The sequence below is a fragment of the Phascolarctos cinereus genome, unplaced genomic scaffold (genome assembly GCF_003287225.1).
Source record: "Phascolarctos cinereus isolate Bilbo 61053 unplaced genomic scaffold, phaCin_HiC Scaffold_3;HRSCAF=262, whole genome shotgun sequence".
In the NCBI taxonomy this organism is placed as follows: Eukaryota; Metazoa; Chordata; class Mammalia; order Diprotodontia; family Phascolarctidae; genus Phascolarctos; species Phascolarctos cinereus.
This window is the reverse complement of record NW_027555736.1, coordinates 173585517-173606123: the sequence shown is the minus strand read 5'-3', so window position 1 is coordinate 173606123 and position 20607 is coordinate 173585517. Positions and strand designations below refer to the sequence as shown.

At 42.4% G+C, this 20607-nt stretch overlaps 1 protein-coding gene across 1 annotated transcript; it reads right to left on the bottom strand.

Moving 5' to 3' along the window:
• Positions 1-9754: 9754 nt before the first annotated feature.
• Positions 9755-16486, bottom strand: LOC144456399 (ribonuclease-like). The gene is made up of 2 exons (XM_078151636.1): positions 16360-16486; positions 9755-10137 (listed from the first exon to the last, which is right to left on the bottom strand). Exons 1-2 carry the CDS (start codon positions 16484-16486, stop codon positions 9755-9757), a joined length of 510 nt encoding a protein of 169 aa, XP_078007762.1.
• Positions 16487-20607: the final 4121 nt, after the last annotated feature.

Here is a 20607-nt window from a genome sequence, read left to right as displayed (position 1 = left end):
GAAAGAAGAGAAGAAAATTTTGAAAAACCATTCATACATTTCATCTGTTGTGTAATAGAGTTAAAGTTGTAGTGATTACATTATTTTCCAAATACATGCAAAATGCAAGTTACAACTGATCAATGGTCAAATTCGCTGACAGGTGTTAACAACAAAGTCTTGGCAGGTGAGCATGTTGTGTTGAACATTGTCAGGAAGTCCAGCATATATGGGCAGGAATATGTGCATGTAATGACTTGTTTATAATATGATACTATATGGTTACATGATGCAATATTGCATCATCAAAATTTCAATTAAAAAATACAAATTTGCAATAAATCATTAAATCTAAGATGCATCTTTTTAAAAAAATATTTTCTATTTTTTGAAATGACACAAATTTCAAAAAAACAATTAAAAGGTTAAAGACAGTATATTTGGGGGGGGTGTTGACTAATTTTTTTTAAAGGGGGCAGCAGGCCATTTCAGTCTGGTTCCAGCCATATGTGGGAGTTTGACAGGCTGCATGAAAGTGGCCTAAGGCCTGTAGGAGGTGGCTACCATAGATAGCTCTCTTCTTGCCAAGCTGTTTTCTGTGCTCTTTGGATCTCTGTAGAAATGGGAAAGGAAAAAAAGAAATGGAAGAAAGGAATGAAGGACCGAAGGTCGGAAGGAAGGAAGGAAGGAAAGAAAGAAGGAAGGAAAAATTTTAAGTATTTAATATGTGCCAAGGACTGTGCTAACAACTTTACAAATATGATTTCATTTGATCCTCACCACAACTCTGGGAGGTAAGTGCTGCTATTATCTTCATCTTATAGTTGAGGAAACTAAGGCAGACAGAGGTTAAGTGACTTGTCCAGGATCACACAGGTGAGGATATTTGAACTCAGGTCTTCCTGACTCCAGGTCCAGCACTCTATGCACTGTATACCACCTAGCTAGCTCCAAGGAATAGTCAGTCACCATCTTTTGTCCATTTTCAATTTTTTGGAAGGAATAGCTTGCCTGAATAGATCAGATTTGAGGTTGTTTTAAGTACATATAGTCGTATCTTTTTATCTTTTCTTCTTATTTGGTATAGATTTTGGCCTTTGCTGTAACCAGAGACAAGATTCTGAAGTGACTACTTTATTGCTATCCAATTTTATATTATACATTAAGATATAGTCAGTTTCAAGCTGTAAATAGTAGATTGATGAGTTCATGAACAATCTTCTAGTCTTAGTATATGGAAACATTAATATTTCTTAAGTTCACAATAATTTTTCAATGTTTCTAAAAAAAATTACTTTCATTTTGGGGAATATGCTCGTCACACCCAATGCCTTCTAATTATCTTCTTGCAAACAGTATTCATAAAGTACGAGCACGAGTCTTCAGGGTAACCTGGGATTTTACAGAACCCTGCCATGCTCTTACTTTCATATTCTGTTACTCGGTCTTGGTTCCAAACCCTGTACATTTTTTTTTTAATATCTAAGTGGGTTGAAGAGTTTCCTGAGCACCCACATTAGCCTTTTCTCATTTTTCCTCCTGATCGGAATTTTTTCATTTGGGCCTTCAGAATTTCCTTTTTTCAGTAGCTCCCATCTCATCTTGGCCAGCTTTCCTAAAGGCATTTATTAGAATCCTTAGCTCCCTTCAGAGCTAAGCTAGAAGGAACTTCCCACGTCATCTAACCCAGCTACCTCATTTTACAGATAATGGAACTAAGACCCAGAAAGGTCAACTGTCTTGCCCAAAGACAAAGTAGAAAAAAGACAGAACTTGGATTTAAAACTAGCTCCTCTGATTCCAAACCCATCACTCTATTGCAATCCACAAGCCTCTAGCTGAGTCCCAGAGCAATAAAATGACCTGCTCCTCTACTCTGCCTCTGCAGCATCTCTGTGGAGTTGCTACTGGCATCTGCTAATAAAGTCATCCCCTGCCGGGTCTTCATCTCTGCCAGAATATTGCTGTTACCTGCTGGACCTAATACCGGCTACTAGAGCTTTTACCTCAAAGGGATGGTGCCAGGAGCGCCTGCATCCCCGGCTGTGGTCTGATTCAGCAAGTATGAAGAGAGAAAGAAACACAGGCCAGGTGAGAGCAGTGAAGAACAAACTCTGTTTATTGATCTGAGGGCTCAGGCTTATATAGTACTGGATCAAGCAACAGTAACATTGTTATTCATGAAAAGTACAAATCTAATTAGGTGATTTCCTGACTTCCTTGTACCTTGTCTGTTACATTCTTTCCTGCATCCTGTCCTGTACCCCATCCTTCCTCCCTTCCTGCATCCGTTCTCAAGAGATGGAACAGGGGGGTGGTGAGCCGACATCCTGAGTTTCACAGCTGTCAGGCTTAGTACAAGCTGCGGGTAAGACCTGGGCTGGCCTAAGCCCTCCAACTCCCCAAAGCCAGCCCTCTACAGGATGATTATCACTCAGTCAACAGGTTAAGGATCACGGGGGTGGCAATAATCAACGCGTTTTAGGTTTTTCAGAATTATACATAGAGCCATATCTCACAATACACAAAAGGATTCTCAAGTGATAATTAAGACATTTCTTTCGATCTCCCCACCGAATGACCAGGACCCCTAATTAGACAGATGAGTGTGAAAAATGTTATAACTAGGGCAGGATAACTGGGGCTTTGTCCCAAAGCCCATAAACACTTATTAAGTGCCTGCTATGTGCCAGACACCGTTCTAAACATTGGAGAACCAAGAAAGACAAAAGATAGACTCTCCCTTCAAAGAGTTCACAATCTAAGGTGCCGAACATGATGGTAGAATACATACTTACTCCCCACAGAAGTCTTCTACTAATCTACACTGGGAAACACAACTGGGGCAGCTAGGTGGTGCAGTGGATAGAGCACTGGCCCTGAAGTCAGCAGGACCTGAGTTCAAATCTGGCCTCAGACCAGACACTTGACACTTACTAGTTGTGTGACCCTGGGCAAGTCACTTAACCCCAATTGCCTTTGGGGGAAAAAAAGGTTTTGGGGCAGCTAGGTGGCACAGTGGATAGAGCACCAACTCTGGATTCAGGAGGACCTGAGTTCAAATCTGGCCTCAGACCAGACACATAACACTTACTAGTTGTGTGACCCTGGGCAAGTCACTTAACCCCATTGCCTAGTTCAAAAAAATTAAAAAAAAAAAAAGAAACACAACTGCCCCTCTCACAGTCCAACCCTAAGTGGCCATACCTAAGATACTGTCTCCATGGTGGAGATGATGAGGATGGGATATAGACTCCCAAAAGGAAAAACCCTGTATTTTCCCACATAGCCAAATCTCTGGCTTTATCCTGAGGCTACAATCCCCATCAACTGGCCTTTCTTTGTGGCTACACCCAATCTCCCAATTCTCTTACCCTTAACCTGGCCTAGACCTCCCTGGTCCCCCAGCCACTTCCCACCCTTAATCCTATCTAGGTTCCATTCTCCCTTGGCCACCCCTGGAGTTCTATTACCTCATAGACTACTTGGTCCTCCCATAGTCTTTCTGTATATAAGGTCCATCTTGTTTCCATTATGATGCTGGGATTCTTTTTTTTTTTTTTTGGCTAGGCAATGGGGTTAAGTGACTTGCCCAGGGTCACACAGCTAGTAAGTATTATGTGTCAGAGGCCAGATTTGAACTCAGGTCCTCCTGAATCCAGGGCCGGTGCTCTATCTACTGTGCCACCTAGCTGCCCTGCTGGGATTCTTATAATCTAGCCACTGCACAGATTTTCACAATCTAACCAATAACCCACAGATGCTCAGATTCCTTAAGAGTCTAGCTAATATGGCAAATCTTCAATAAACCTTGTCTTTAGCTGAAAGAAGGCTTGGGTCGAATTCTTTTGGATAGGACCTGGGTGTCATGATTTTGGGATTGCAGGACCCCTAACCTCTAGACCTCAGCAGAGACAGTATCTCCTAAACCCATTTTCCCAACAAACCCCTAACTTCTACTATTCCCTACTCTGTCCCTTTCCCTGTAGTTAGTGGGTAGGGAGGTGGCATGTTGCACGACATGATTCTCTGGAGAAAGAATTACCCCTATTCTAAGATGACTGTAGCTAGGGTGGACTATCCTTTGACAATTGTCTCCTTGCTCCTCCTTTCAAAAGATAGTTCATTTCCTGGCTCCAGGCATTTTCAGTGGCTTTCCTGTATGCCTAGAACATTCTGCCTCTTCTTCACCACTGGCTTCCCTGGTTTCTTTCAAATCCCAGATAAAATCCTACCTTTTACAGGAACTCTTTCTCCACTTCCCTTAATTTTTCACTAGAAAAACAATGCCTTCCCTATGTTGATGATTTCCAATTTGCTCTGTATATAGCTTGTTATTTGTATATTGTCTCCCCATAAATTGTGAGCTCCTCAAGAGCAGGGACTGTCTTTTGCTTTCCTTTGTCTCCACAATAGTCAGTACACAGTAGATACTTAATAAATGTGATGGGTATGAGCTCTGAAAGCCTAAAAGGAAAAGACCATGTCTTTGGGATCTAGACCCCAAAAAGGGAAAGCCTCAGAACTTTCCTATGTTGGCCCAGGTCCCTGGCCTTCGCCTGGGGCACCTGCCCCTTCCCAGTTAATCCTTTCAACTACCCTTTCATTATGGCCTTCTCTGCACCTGGCCCCACCCTAGATCTTGGCCACTCCTAAATCACATCCAGATCTTCCCACAGTCTTCTGTATAAAAGGTCCATCTTGCTTCCATCAAGGTGCTCAGGTTCCTGAAAGAAGCCTTGAGTCAAATTCCTTCCGAGACAGGACCTGGGTCTTCTGCCCTTGAATTTTGGGGTTCCCAACACCCCTAGACTTCAACAAGTGTTCATTGACCTACCCAGCTCCCCCAGATGAAGTTGCTCAGGATGCAGCAGTGCTGAGTTATGGCTCTGAAAGCAGCTGATTTCTTTTCAGCTCCAATCATTTGCCATTGAGCTAGTGCCAGAGACTTACAAATTACTTGAAGCTACAATAAGCCTGAAGAAAGGTCTTAGCAACCCCATTGTTCAGTTGTTTCACCATTTCCTTCTCTGGCTCTTTTTTCACCGATGAAGAACTGAGGCAAACAAGATTAAGGGATTTTCCCAGAGTCACATAGCTACTAAGTGTCTGAGGATGGATTTGAACCCATGAAGATGAGTCTTCCTGATTCTAAGCCTGGCATTCTACCCACTGTGCCATCTAGCTGCCCAACACTAGTGGGGAGAAAAGCAGAGCTTCAGCTTAAAAAAAAATGTGTATGGGCAACTATATTTCACTACCACAGCAAAATTCCTGTCTCTTTTAGATGTCCAAATATAGACCATATGTCCATGTAGTACAAATCATCTAAAACTTGAGTGTGATCTTTAATCACAGTATTTCAGATCTTTATCATCTTTTTTCCTTTAAAAGACACTTGAGACAGATCTATAAGAACAAGCTCAGCCCATAGAACTGGAAGCCAGAGCCTTGGGAAAGGAGGCCAGCCTAGGGGTTTCAGGACATGGTGGGTAAGGTGACGTTAGTATCCTAAAGTTATGTAATACTCAGTATGATTCTATAGATCTCTTCCTATGTACTATTTACATAATCCACTGTAATAAAGGGTATAAAAGCACCTCATAGCACTTTGAAATAGAAAATCCCGATCTGTTTAGCTTCTTAGCAAACAAGAGACTATTTACTTGACATTTCTCTGCCCTGTGTATTAAGTCCCTTTCAAGGAAGTTTCTTCTCTAGTTCAAGAAAAACATTTCCTCAACTAAGAGGCGGTGAGAACAGAACAAGGGAGCAAAGTTCTTATATCAGCCAAGAGGAAGGATCGGTTCACCAAATAAGTCGACAATGTACTCTCATCAGTCAGTCAGTTAATAAATATTTATTAAGTACTTACTGTGTGCCAGATACTGAGCTAAGTGCAGGAGTTACAAAGACAATCACTGCCCTCAAGGAGCTCACAATCTAATAAAGACAACACATTAAGAAAAAAAACCCCGAAAGTTGGGGAGGAGTGGAGATAGAGAGAGAGAGAGAGGGTACTCAGACGAAGTCCTTCAGCTGGGTGAGAAATGATGAGATGGCTGCCATGGGCAGCCAGTTCCTGTTCTACTCACACAGATTGCTGTTGTCCTTCCTTCTTAAAGAGGACCATGACATCAGGGAGGTATCACACCTTTAATTGCAGGTGCTCTGCCCAAATCTCTGAAACTTTTTTTTTAACCCCTAGTCACTCTTGCTCTCATGATTGGCCAATAATAGGTTCCAGGCCAAGCCCTACTTGGTCATTGTTTGGACCCTGATTGGCTCAGAATGAATGTAAATAGAAATTGTTTCTGTTTTGACCAGAAACCCTGACTTTGTCTTCCCCTCCCAGATGGATTTTTTTTTGGGGGGGGAGTAGGATGGAGGAGAGGTAAAGAGGCCATTCTCTGCCTCTGTTCCTATTAGGCCTTAATCACTGAATGGGCTTTGCCTCAGTCAAACTGAGACTTGTTGAAGACCTTAGTTTAAAAAGGCCAAGGTCCTCCAATGAACCCTGGGCCATCTCCAGTCATTGCCACTGGACCCAGATGTCTCCAGAGGAAAAAGTGAGGCTGGCGACTTGGCACAGCCCTCCCCCACTTAAATCCAATTCACTTGCACGTCATGGCATCAGCTCTCTGAGGTCATGAAGGAGAGTAATGTTTAAAGGAAAGGTAAGCTAGAAATGAATAGCGAAGAGCTTGTATTTATCCTAGATTCAACTGGGATTTCTGGGAACTTTTGGAGCATAGGTCAGACCTGTACTTTAGGAATATGGGGGGGGGAGGGGACAGCCAATAGCACCGAGAAGCTAGGGTATCGCTTGATGTATTTCTGTGCCTGTAGCTCTGGGTCAGTAGATACTGCTTTCTTTCTCTGACTTCTGCCTCCAACCATCCATGGTACCGAGACTGTTTTTCATTCAGCTGCTGGTCTTGCCTGGCTCCCTACACTCTACAAAAAGAGCACAGCTTCCCTCCCCACCCTCTCACTGTCTCCTGGCTATTAGATGAAAACAACCCCCAACCAACTCACATCTATCAGTTTGGCTAATATAACAAAAAAAGAAAATGATAAATGTTGGAGAAGATGTGGGAAAATTGGGACACTAATGCATTGTTGGTGGAATTGTGAACTGATCCAACCATTCTAAAGAACAGTTTGGAACTATGCCCAAAGGGCAACCAAACTGTGTTTATTATCTGGTAATACCACTACTGGGTCTGTATCCCAAAGAGATCATAAAAAAGGGGAAAGGACCTATGTGTGCAAAAATATAGCAGACCTTTTCGTGGTGGCAAAACATTGGAAATTGAGGTGGGTAAGGTGACGTTAGTATCCTAAAGTTATGTAATACTCAGTATGATTCTATAGATCTCTTCCTATGTACTATTTACATAACCCACTGTATCTTGGAAACTCAGAGCTTCCCCATCCCTCTTTCTTTTTAAATTCAGTCTTTCTTCAGAAGGACATTAAGATGTAATCTAAATGGGTCTATTCCTGCTCACCGTGTTGCCCTGACAAGTGTGGGACAATGTTAATTCCTCCCTATTGTCAAGATAGGTTATATGGAAATTGATGTCTCTTTAACACTGTACAGAAAGACCCTCAGTTTAATATAGCCCACCTCCCAGAATTGATTGGCATCCCTTGGGAACACCTACTTTTTTTTGGCTAGACAATGGGGGGTAAGTGACTTGCCCAGGGTCACACAGCTAGTAAATGTTATGTGTCTGAGGCCAGAATTGAACTCATGTTCTCCTGAATCCAGGGCCGGTGCTCTAACCACTGTGCCACCTAGCTGCCCCAAGGGAACACCTACTCTTTGAAGGGCATATATGGCTATACCCCAAGACCCCCAAATTGAGCCAGTTCTGAACTGGACCCTTTAGGGGACCCAGTTTTTGACTGAACTCCCATGCAATGTATGTCAAGCCAGCTTGAGAGAAATTAAACTGTGGACACATTCACCCTGATTTTGTTTATCTCTTTCTTAGACCTAAGGCTCTGTTTTCAAATTGGAGTTTGTTGGGTTTGTGGGGTAAATTGGGGTTCACACCATCAATTGGGGAATGAATGAACAAGCTGTGGTATATAGATGTAATTTGTATACTACTGTGTTATAAGAAATAATGAACAGGCAAGATTTCAAAAAATCCTAGAAAGATTTATATGAACTAATACAAAGTGAAATGAGCAGAACCAGGAAAACTTTGTACACAGTATCAGCCACAGTGTGTGATGATTAATTATGAATGACTCAGCTCTTCTCAGCAACACAATGATTCCAGAAAAGTACAAAGGACTCACAAAAGAAAGTGCTATCCATATCCAGATAAAGACTTGGTGGATTCTGAATGCAGATCAAAGCATATTTTTTCACTTAATTTGTTCTTTCTCATGTTTTTTTTTATCTGTGTCTTCTTTCACAACTGTAATTAATATGGAAATATTTTTACATGATAGCACATGTATAAACTATATCAAACTGCCTACCATTTTCAGAAGAGGGGAGGGAGAAAAATTTGGAACTCAAAATCTTGTCAAAATGAATGGTAAAAATTTTCTTGACATGTAACTGGGGAAAAAAAACAAAACAAGAAAGAAAGAAAGAAAGAAAGAAAGAAAGAAAGAAAGAAAGAAAGAAAGAAAGAAAGAAAGGAAGGAAGGAAGGAAGGAAGGAAGGAAGGAAGGAAGGAAGGAAGGAAGGAAGGAAGGAAGGAAGGAAGAAGAAAGAAAGAAAGAAAGAAAGAAAGAAAAAGAAGAAAGAAAGAAAGAAAGAAAGAAAGAAAGAAAGAAAGAAAGAAAGAAAGAAAGAAAGAAAGAAAGAAAGAAAGAAAGAAAAAAGAAAATAATCCCCTTGAAAGTAGATTGTTGGGGCAGGTAGGTGGCACAGTGGATAGAGCACTGGCCCTGGAGTCAGGAGGACCAGAGTTCAAATCCAGCATCAGATACTTGACACCTAACACTAGCTGTGTGACAATGGGCAAGCCACTTAACTTCAATTGCCTTACCAAAAAAAAAAAAGAGAGAGAGAGAGATTGTCACCTCCAAGCCCTTATGTCTTTATTTACCTGCTGTAGAGTCAGTGACTAAAGTGGAAAAACACTGAGTAGCTGTCTCAGCCCCTCAATCAGAATAGCTAAAATTTTTATTAAGTGTAAAATTTGGTGGAAAAAAATAATGAATACATCTGAGGTCCTTAACTGTTCTTTGGAGACATGGCTCTTCTGAAGTAGATTGCCAACCAGGAGCCCATCCTAAGCCCTTTTCTCTCCCTTATTTCACCATCCTATCCCTTAATGCAGGAGAAAGAAGATAAAATAAGAGAAGTGAAATGCAGAGTCTCTATAAAAGTGTTGCCCTCTGCTTTAGAATGAGTGGAGTGAAAAGGAGGGTCCCTCGTGAAGAATATGAAAAGAAATAAAAGAAAAGGAAGCTACTTCTAAGCCTTTAACATACCCCTCTAAAAAGGTCCCCATAAATATTAGCTACCTGCAGAATGATCAATCAATAAGTATTTATTAAACTCCTGCTAAGTACAAGGCACTCTGCTAGTCACTGAAGATACAAAAACAAAAATGGAAGAGTCCCTGCCCTCAAGGAGCTTACATTATATCAGAATTAAGGGGAAACATAAGAAATGCAGGTAAATGCATAGGGACTAGGGAACAGGAATGGTTAACAGACCTCTGAGAAAGAAGTAAAACTGGGGAAAACTTTTTCATGGAAGAGGTCCCTAGGTGGGAGTTTGGAAAGAGGGATGAGTCTAGGCATCCAGGTAGGAAGGAAGTCCATTATGACAAGTTATGCTAATGTTTCGGTGCTGAAACTTCACCCAGTATTGACAGTTAGGGGGCTGGCTACCAGGGATGGCAAAGCAATCTGACACAGAGAATGGACGGGGACTTATGTGACACAATTGGATGTGGCGATATCTGCAGGGCCTAGGGGTTCTGTTGCACACATTTTCAATGGTGAAGTTTTTCTCATGGATGAAGGTGTTGAATAGTTCACATTCACTATCCCAAACCAGCCCCCTCTGTTTCATCATCCAGCTACAGTATCGGGATCTTCCTCCTTTGGGAATAAACCTGGGGTAGTCCACATGTTGCCTCCAGAAGTCAGCGGTATAGGAAAAGTTAGCCAGGTCTAGGAGGAGGAGCGAAAGAACTGTCCACATGACAGAATGCAACGTCTTTCCTTGGGAAAGAAGAAGGGGCAATGGAGAGGAGCATAAAGTGGCAATCTGTGACTCCCCCTGAGACACCAACTCTTTATCCCTTTATAGCTCAAACCTTTTTCAGTATATCTCCATCCCCATTATGTATGTCCTCATCCCACTCATCTATCCATTTCTGTCTTCTCTCCATAGCTACACACACACACACACACACACACACACACACACACACACACACACACACACACACACACACACGACTCAGGTCAAGAAGAATCAAAAAGAGTTGGAGTACTGAAAGGTTGCGTTGTTGACTCGGGTTAGATCTCATTTGATTAAATCATTTCTACCATTTTTGAGGCAAAGGGTAGGCAATTTAAGCTGCTGCTTCGGTTGCAACTTTCAAAGCAGCACAAACAGGGTTACTGCTTAATCCTACTTTTTATGCATGCATGCCACTCTGCATGGCATATAGGTATTAATATTGTGATAAATCACATGCGAGACTGTGAAGATTCACTATTGGACAACATCATACAGGAGCAGAAGGTGAGAAGAGAGCAAATCTTATACCTTGTCTGGAGTATAAAAGATGCCTTGTCCCAGCTCTGCTCAGATCCTCTGACTCTAGAGAGAGGTCTCCCTCTACTCTAAATTAGAAGCAAACCCACCAGTCCTCAGGACTAGAAATCCCCAAGTAGTAGGTTATTGATGGAGATCCCTTTCAGCCCCCTTCCAAAAAAAAAAAAAAGAAACAACCCAACGGCAGCCTCTTCATTGCCCTGTCCTGATAACCTTTAACCTCTTACTTATACTGATAACATTCATCCCTTTGCCCATCCTAGTGGCCCAACTACTCACCACTTACCCCCAAAGGAGTCCCTATTGCTACCTACCTTCAGGTGGGTAATCACAAATGCCCAGTCCTATTCCTGAATTATCACCCCCTCACCTACTGCCTGTGCTCTGCCTTTTGCAGATTTAGAATCCAGCTGGTCCCAGAGCTGGGAAGACGTCTAGGTCTCTCTTCAATGTGGGTATGTTCGTGTTATATAGTCCTGCAGGAAGGGTGGAGCTAGACAGAGGTGGGGCCATGGTGTTTCATCTTCAGGGTGATGTAACCTCAGATACAAGTTCATCATTCTCTAAGGCTGTAACATGCCGTGACTTTGAAACTTGAAGTCTAATCCAAACCTATCTCTCCCACCAGAGACAGAAAGAGAGAGAGAGAGAGAGAGAGAGAGAGAGAGAGAGAGAGAGAGAGAGAGAGAGAGAGAGAGAGAGAGACTTAGTCTTGCCTAAAAAATACAGGAACATCTGAAGAAATGTTTCATCCAAAAATGGTAGAAATGATTTAATCAAATGAGATCTAACCCGAGTCAGCAATGCAACCTTTCAGTACTCCAACTCTCTTTGAGTCCTCCTGACCTGAGTCCTCTGAATAATGCCCTGAACCTAACTAAAGCTCACCAAGGAACTGAAAATGCAAAGGGAATGAGGGAAATAGGAGTCATGTAAGAATAGCCAAAGGAACTAGGTTTCATGTATCTTTAAAGGTAGGAATAGAGAGAAGAGCAGGTTCTGGAAGGAGAAAAATGGCAAAAACCCAAGAGAAGGGATAAGGGCTGCTGATGCCAACAGGTACTCTGTCCTCTCTGCAACCTTTCACACTATTAATCACCCTCTTCTCCCTGAAAATCTCTGCTTTCTAGATTTTCATGAGCCTACTCTCTCATGGTTCCACTCCTACTCATCTGACTATTCCTTTTCAGTCTTCTTTGCTGCATCTTCATCCAGGTCATTCCCATGAACCATACATGTCCCCCAAACCTCTGTCCTCCACCCTCTTCTCTTTTTCCATATACCATTTCGCTTGATGATCTCTTCAGCTCCCGTGGTTTCAGTTTTCATGATTATCAAAATAACTCTCAGGTTTATCTAGCCCTAACCTTATTCCTGCCTTCCCGTTTCTCTTTTCCACCTGCCAATTGGACATCTTGCCAAGTCGAGTCAATTCTACCTTCCACAACATCCCTTATATATATATATCCCCTTTCTCCTCCAAAACTGCTACTACTCTAGTGTAGGTCCTCATCCCCCTCACATCTGGACAGTTGCAATAATATGCTGATTGATCTCCCTGCCTCAAGTCTCTTTCTATTTCAGTCAAATTGATCTTTCTGAGTTAAAAGTCTGACTGTGTTGCCCCCCAATTCAATAAACTCCAGTAATTCCCTAATATCCCCAGCATCAAATAGAAAATCTTCTGGCATTCAAAGCATTTCATAACCTGTCCTTTTTCTAGTCTTCTTACACCTTACTTACCCTTCAGATACTCTGTAAGCAATGACTGTGGCCTTCTTGCTGTTCCTCATACAAGACATTCCCCCTCTGAAAACTAAGCATTTTCTCTGGTCGTCCCCCGTTCCTGGAATTCTCTTTTTTTTCTGGCTTCCCTGGCTTCTCTCTTCACCTCCTGGCTTCCCTGGCTTCTCTCTTCACCTTCTGGCTTCCCTGGCTTCTCTCTTCACCTCCTGGCTTCCCTGGCTTCCCTGGCTTCTCTCTTCACCTCCTGGCTTCCCTGGCTTCTCTCTTCACCGCCTGGCTTCCCTGGCTTCTCTCTTCACCTCCTGGCTTCCCTGGCTTCTCTCTTCACCTCCTGGCTTCCCTGGCCTCCTTCAGGTCCCAGCTAAATCCTACCTTCTGCAAGAAGCCTTTCTCAACTCCCTTAATGCACGTCCTTTCCCTCGGTTAATTAGCTGTCTATATCTTGTTTGCACTTGTCGGCTTGTCTATTAGATTACAAGCTCTTTGAAAGCAGAGACTATTTTGTTTTGCTTGGGGTTTGTTTGTTGTTCCAGTTTTAGTTTTACCTTTCTTTATATCATCAGTGCTTAGCACAGTACGTACTTACAACTTGACTTGTCTTTAATTCTCTTCCTGCTGCTATAATAGATACATGTAAGTCCAAGTTTCCCTTCCCTTCTAGCCACAGATTTGTCCCCAGTTTTGCTCTTAGCAACCACAATCTGATGAATTTTCCAAATACTTTGTCAACTCTCCTGGCGCAATCTGAATTCCCTGCCTTAGACCAAGTAGCCGTCTTTGTTTTTCTGTTTGTTTTGCTGTTCAACTGTGGTGAATTAGTCTAGCTTCCCTTTTCACTCTCCAATCTCTCTCTAATCTGCAAAAGGCTCATAGGTGAGGACCTATCATCCTCATGTAAGGAAAAAGAGGCAAGAGATTTCTTTTTCAGCACTGGACAAGATTTCAATAGATTTCTGTGAAGATAAATGGAAAGATGCTGGAGAAAAGGCACAAACTTCAGGAAAGTTAAAGGACAAGGAACTCTTACAGGACTCTGACAAAAGTTCTCACATAGACTCCAGTAAGCAGTTGTTCTCCATCTTCACTGAACACAAACAACAGGAAAAGAAGACCAAACGTAATGAACTGTATCTGAAAACCATTAGCTACTATATTGGGCATTGTGAACTTCATAAATTCTTGTTGATAAATACATAAGAAATCATTTCCTTACCTTGAGGAGTGTAAGACATTAGAAGACAAGCCCAAACAGAGATATGGAATGCCCTTCCCTGAAGATATCTCAAGACTAAATGATCTCTCTAGACTAGAGGGAAGGAGGAACAGGGATGGATGAGATAAATTATTTAGGGACCCAGGAGCCCTATTCCTGGTGGGGTGGTCTCATTTCCCACTTTCCACAAAGGCTCAGTTCTCTTCACTTGGCAGAGCTCTGGAGCAACTGGGAGTTTTCCTGATGTAGCCAAGTCTGCCAATGAGCTGAGGAGAGAAAGAATCATCCTTCTCTGGAATCATGGTGAGTATCTCAAGCTCAAAGGAACCTTAGAGTTCATCTACTCCAACACCTCTCTGAAACATGTATTTCCTCTAAAATATCCCTGACAAGTATTCACCCAGGCTCCTCTTTAACACCTCCAGTGACAGGAAATTCACTACCTCATGAGACAGTTCATTCTATTTTCAAATAAGTGGTACAGTGGATAGGGCATCAGGCCTGAAGTCAAGAAGACCTGAGTTCAAATCTAGCTTCAGACACTTACTAGCTGTGTTATCTCAGCTGGGCAAGTCACAATCTCCTCAGTTTCCTCATCTGTAAAATGGGAATAATATTAGCATCTAACCTCCCAGAGTTGTGAGGATCAAATGAGGCAATATTTACAACATGCTTAGCACAGTGCCTGTCACAAAATAGGTGCTTAATAAATATTAGTTATTATTATTGTATAGTCCCTCCCAGTAACTTCCACCCACTGTTTCTGGTTCTTCTTGCCATAGATAAGCAAATTATCTAACCTATATTGCAAGGGTTCTCCTTCTACCTGTAGCATGGGAAATGTCATTATGTGATTCAAAGGGAGCCAGAAGAGACATCTCTATCCTCTTCTCTATCTGCTCTTTTTTTTTTTAAGACAACTGGAGTTAAGTGACTTGCCCAGGGTTTCACAGCTAGTATCAAGTGTTTGATTTGAGGCTGGATTTGAACTCAGGTCCTCCTGACTTCAGGGCCGGTGCTCTATCTACTGCACCACCTAGCTGCCCTTTCTTTCCACTCTTTAAGGTAGACTTTTCAGTCCAGCCAGGAGGAGAAGCAGGAAGCTGGAGCTGGAGGCCACCCTCCTCTCTTCAGAGTGAAGAGTTATCAAGCAAAAATGATATCTATCTGAGCGCTTTAATATTGTTAGTCTCTAGGGGATATGATTGGGTTCAATTTGAATTCTAATTACTGTGTCATTATTGGAAAGGTAGGAATAGGACCCCAAGTTCTACATCCAAGACTTGACCCCCTTTCCCACTAAATAAACACATACAGCAAATAGCAATTATCAAAGAAAACCCATCTATCCAAATCAATAGCAAAAACAGAATCACAGAAGTTATACATAGAACAACATATACCAGAAAATACACAATAAAGACAGTATTCCTGATGGTCTCACTGGGGCTGAGGTAACTCGGCCCAACCAAAACAGAAGCCTAAATCTCATCCAAAGGAAAACTCACTGAAATCTCTAGTGTAGAGAGCTGAGGATAGAGACATGATGGAAACTGCCAGCTCCTCTCATGTCTTCCCAGTCTTTTCCTTCAGCAGCCTGAAGTGGGGGTTAGCTCCACCCATCATCTTCTCTCTCTCAAAGCTAGAATCCAGAAGTGTCCAAAGCAACTGAATGAGAACTGAAACTCTCTGGTTCTCACCAACTTCTCCTCACTTCTCACACAGGGCCAGGCATTCATCTGCTCTAATAAGGAGAGTGCAATACCAATGGGCTTTGAGACAGGAGTTACACCCAGAAAATTTATTAATCTCTCACGAGCCTTCAGCTCCAGCACACCCCTGTTTCTTTCCCTCCAGGGGCAAGCAGCATGTCGAATCTCTCTTTCATATTATAAGCTCTTCAAATATCTGAACACAATAATCATGTCCTTACTTACTCCTTTCTTCAGGCTAAAAATCCCCACTTCTTTCAAGTAATCGTCATATGATATGGTCCCAAGTTCTCTCAAAAGTTGTGTTTTCTTAACTCCCATCCACCCATCTGCCACCAACACTAGGCAAACCCAAAAACACCCGAAAGGATGCTGTGGGAAAGGGAAAGTGCTTATTGGTAATCCTCTGAGAATAGTTTCCTTCCTTTGCTTCCTCCCAACCATGACGATGAGCTTCCCTACCCCAACACCCCATCTTTCCCCTGATATGAGAGGCAGTCTTGCACAATCAAAAGGGTGCTAGACCTGGAGCGAAGCAATCAACCAATCAGTTAAAAAGCACTAAGTGATTATTATGTGCAAACCACTTCTCAGTACTGAGAAGACACAGAACAGCATAATCTTTGCTCTCAAGGAGCTCACATTCTAATATCAGGGAGACAACATACATAGGAGATTTCAACTGCAAGTCCATTGGAAAGGCCCCAGTGGTCTTTAAGGTATAATAGAAAAGCAGATGGAAACACGTCCTCGTTAATGTTATTTTCACTGACAAAATCATATCCACTAAAGATGTGGTAGCAAAAATGTTCTTTTTTAGGTTTTCAGTAGCTGTGGCTGCTAAAGAGTCAAGGGCTACCTGCCCCTACTTGCAGAAACAATTGACAGGTCAAATTTCCACAAGAGTTGATTGCTTAGATGACAACTGTAAGCAGTACCAGTGGTTGGGAGTGAGAGCACAAGTGGTGGTGGAAGCTGCTCTTTCTTGCATTCAGTCGGGCTGCTTCCATTCAGGTCTAAGGGGAGGTAACGGTCAAGGTGGCGGCAGTGGTTTGATTTTCCCATCACCTCCCATCTCTCCCTCAAGGTGCCTTATTACTTTAGCTAGGCTAGCTGGCCTACCCTGTGGGAGGCGGTCGGTGAAGATGGTTGATCCCATATCCATAGCTGTTGCTCCCAAGGATGCAGGCCCCTTCAGGGGCTGGGTTGCAAGCAGGACTCTGGTCTGTAGCACATAGAGGTTCCCAAGGCTTTTGGGCTTACCTGCCTATAAATGGCAATTGGTCAGTGATTGATAATGATGTTAGCAACGAAAGCCAGCCCTTTCTCCCCAGGGACTACCGGAGCCAAGGTGAAAGCAGGGCCATTGATCCAGGAATCACTACTAATCCCAAAGCTCTTGGACTCAGGGTCCTGGAATGTCTTCATGTGAGTTTGAGCGGAGGTGATGGTGATGGTGGTTTGCTCACCTGACATAGACCACCTCTTGTCTCTCCTTCTTGGTTCTTTGCTGCCTCAGCTAGGCTGGCTTGCCTGCCCTGTGTTCAAATCTTGCTATAAGTCAACTAGCATTTATAAACACCTACTACGTACAGGCACTCTGCTAAGTACTAAGAATAAAATACAAAGGATGAAACATTCCTTATTCTCAAAAAGCTTGTATTCCATTGAGGAAGACAACTTGTACATTCTGTTTAGAAGTCTCCATGCCCTCTCCAAGTTCTAAGGCTCCAAAAGTGACTTTTATCCCCAACTTCATCTATGTTTTCCCATTGTTGCTCCAGTAGATTTCAGGTAGTTTAGTGGATAAAGCGTCAGACTTGGAGTTAGGAAGACCTGAGTTCAAATCCTGCCTTCGACACTTACTAGCTATGTGACCCTAGGCAAGTCACTTAAGCTCTCTCCCTCAGTTTCCTCTTCTGTAAAATGAGGGAGCTGGACTCAATGGTCTCTAAAGGCCCTTCAGTCTTGAAATCTACAAACCTTTGACCTCTATGACAAATTTGTATATGACAAGGGACAATTCTAAAAGGTTAGAGCAGAACAGAATCAGAAACTTACTTCTGAAGCTGGCAGAATGTCTTCTAATTTTAGGCAGAGTAGTTCTGACTCAAAGGAAGAAGACATGTCTTCTTCAAAAATTTCCTTACAAACTTGCTCCAATTTAACTATTGAAAAATTCTTTATTTCTAACTACAATGTTCAACATTTCTTCTCACACTTTGAGCAAAGAATAGTTCCTCTGAACACTAAACACAGTTGGTTAGTCACTATTCATTGTAAAATAGCCTTTGATTATTAATTCACCTTATCTCTCTCTCTCTCTCTCTCTCTCTCTCTCTCTCTCTCTCTCTCTCTCTCTCTCTCACACACACACACACACACACACACACACACACACACACACAACACTCTTTTGTCAAAAGCCTTTTTTTCTCTTCTCTGGACATTCTCTAGTTTCTCCACATTCCTCTTAAAATATGGATCCTCAGAAATATTATAGTATAGAATATGGGTACACGAATATAGGAGAATTACTACAGCATGAATTGTTTCTACAGGTAAGATGTTAGGAGGGACTGGTTGCCCCTTCCAGGGCAGTGTGGATCTGATCAATCCCTATCTGGACTTTTCCATGCATAGAGATGTAGAGGTCATCCCCTAAGACTTGGAGTCCTTGCTTTATTGTCATCATTAACAAATATTTATTGAGCATTTATTATGTACTATGTAGTGTGTATAGTGAGTGCTTAGTGTTAAAGGTACTCTTGGTATGGCTTTGATCTGTGACCAAGTAAAGAGGGTATTTTCTCAGAGCAGTGAAATAGACAATGTCTCAGGCTGGGAGCCAGGGGCACATGGATTTAGGTCTAAAATTTCCCATGGAGATACTGCATTATTCTAGACAAAGCCTCTTCTCCCTTTGTTGCTCAGGTGTTTCAGTCATGTCTGCCTCCTCATGGCTCCATTTGGGGGTTTCTTGGCAAAGATACTGGAGCAATTTGCCATTTCCTTCTCCAGCTGATTTTACAGATGAGGAAACTGAGGCAAACAGGGTAAAGTGACTTGCCTAGAGTCACACAGCTAGTAAGTGTCTGAGGATGGATTTGAATTCAGATCTTCCTGACTCCAGGCCCAGCACTCTATTTGCTACACCACCTAGCTGCCCATCTTTTCTCTCTACCCCATTATCAACCTTTTTCTTTTCTTCAATTGTCCCAGTTGGTAGGGAAAAGATCCCATATTCCTCTTCTTATTCCAAGAGCTGGGTGAGAATTAAGGTTCTTTTCTCAATCTTCATCCTTCTTGAGTCCTCTGCAGTCTTTGACACTATCCATCCCCCTTTTCTCCTTGATACTCTCTGCTCCCTAATTTTTGCTAATTTGGTGATCTCCTGGTTATCCTGCTTATCTGACCACTTTTCAGTCTCCTTTGCTGGATCTTCATTCCATGTCATATACACTAATCAGGGGTATCCCCTAAGGCTCTATCATGGGCTCTCTTCTGTTCTCCCTCTATACACTTTCGTTTGGTGATCTCATCAACTGCCATGGATTCAATTATCATCTCTGTATTGATGATTCCCAGATCTACTTATCCAGCCCTAATCTCTCTCCTGAACTCCAGTCTTGCACCTCCAAGGATACTACCATCCTTCCAGTCATACTCGCTCACAATCCTAGGGATCATCCTTGACTCCTCACTCTCTCTCACCACCCCCCATACTTAAACTATTTGCCAAATACTGTCAATCCTACCTTCATAACACCTCTCATATATGCCCCCTTCTGTCTTCTAACACTGCCACCATCTTAGTGCATTTAACACCTCCCCCTTGGACTACTGACATAGACTACTGGATGATCTCCCTGCTTTAACTCTCTCCCCACTCCAGTCCATTCTCCACTCAGCTACCAAATTGATCTTCCTAAAACACAAGTATGACCATGTTATTCTCTCTCTCTCTCTCTCTCTCTCTCTCTTTCTCTCTCTCTCTCTCTCTCTCTCTCTCTCTCTCTCTCTCTCTCTCTCTCTCTCTCTCTCTCTCAATAAACTGACTCCCTATCGCCTCCAGAATCAAATGTAAAATCATCTATTTGCCTTTCAAAACCCTTCATAACCTGGACCCTTCCTATTTTTCCAATCTCTTTACTCCTTACTCCCCTACAGGTACTCCTCAATCCAGTGAGACTGGCTTCCATGATGTTCTTCTCACAAGACAGTCTATCTCCTGACTCCAGGCATTTTCATGGGTTGTCCCCAAGCCTAGAATGCTCTCCTCCTCGTCTCTGTCCTGTGGCTTCCTTCAAGTCCCAGCTAAAATTCCACGTTCTATGAGAAGGCTTTTCCAGTCCCTCTTAATACCTTAGTGCCTTACCCCTGTTGATCATCTCCAATTGATTTTGTCTATATCTTTTTTGCATATAGTTGTTTGCATGTTGCCTCCCCAATTAGACTGCTAGCTCCTTCAGAGCAGGAACCATGTTTTGCCTCTTTATCCCGAGTCTTTAGCAAATATTAGGCACTTAATAAATGCTTGTTCACTAACAGAAACAAGAAACATGGAAGCAGAAGGATTCTTACAGATCATTTTTTCAATCCCAACATTTTACAGATGAGGAAACTGAATCAGTACTAGAAGTTACTTACAAAAAAAATGTCCAAGGGGCAGCTAGGTGGTGCAGTGGATAGAGCATCAGCCTTGGAGTTAGGAGAACCAGAGCTCAAATGTGACCTCAGACACTTGACACTTACTAGCTGTGTGACCCTGGGCAAGTCACTTAACCCCATTACCTAGCCAAAACAACAACAACAACAAAAGGATGTCTAGGTAGTAATAAAGTTCAGAGTCCTCTAGGGCACTTTTCATTGCAGATGGTATGCAGGTGCCTTTCATTAAAATCACTAGTTAATAGTTACAGTGGTGACACTTTGCTTCAGTGCACTCCTCTATCTCCCTCAATCACATGCCATTTTTTTTAATCCTCATCTGCACTGCATTCTCCCTTCTTCACAATGAGAAAAATGAGGAAGGGAAGGATCTGAAATCACTACATGCTTATTAACTATGAAGCAATACACTTGCCTCGAGAGGAAAGACTTAAGCAAGTTACTTAGCTTCACCTATACTCAAGACTCCTCATTTGCAAAACAGGCATGACTCATCTCATCTCACAATTCCTGTA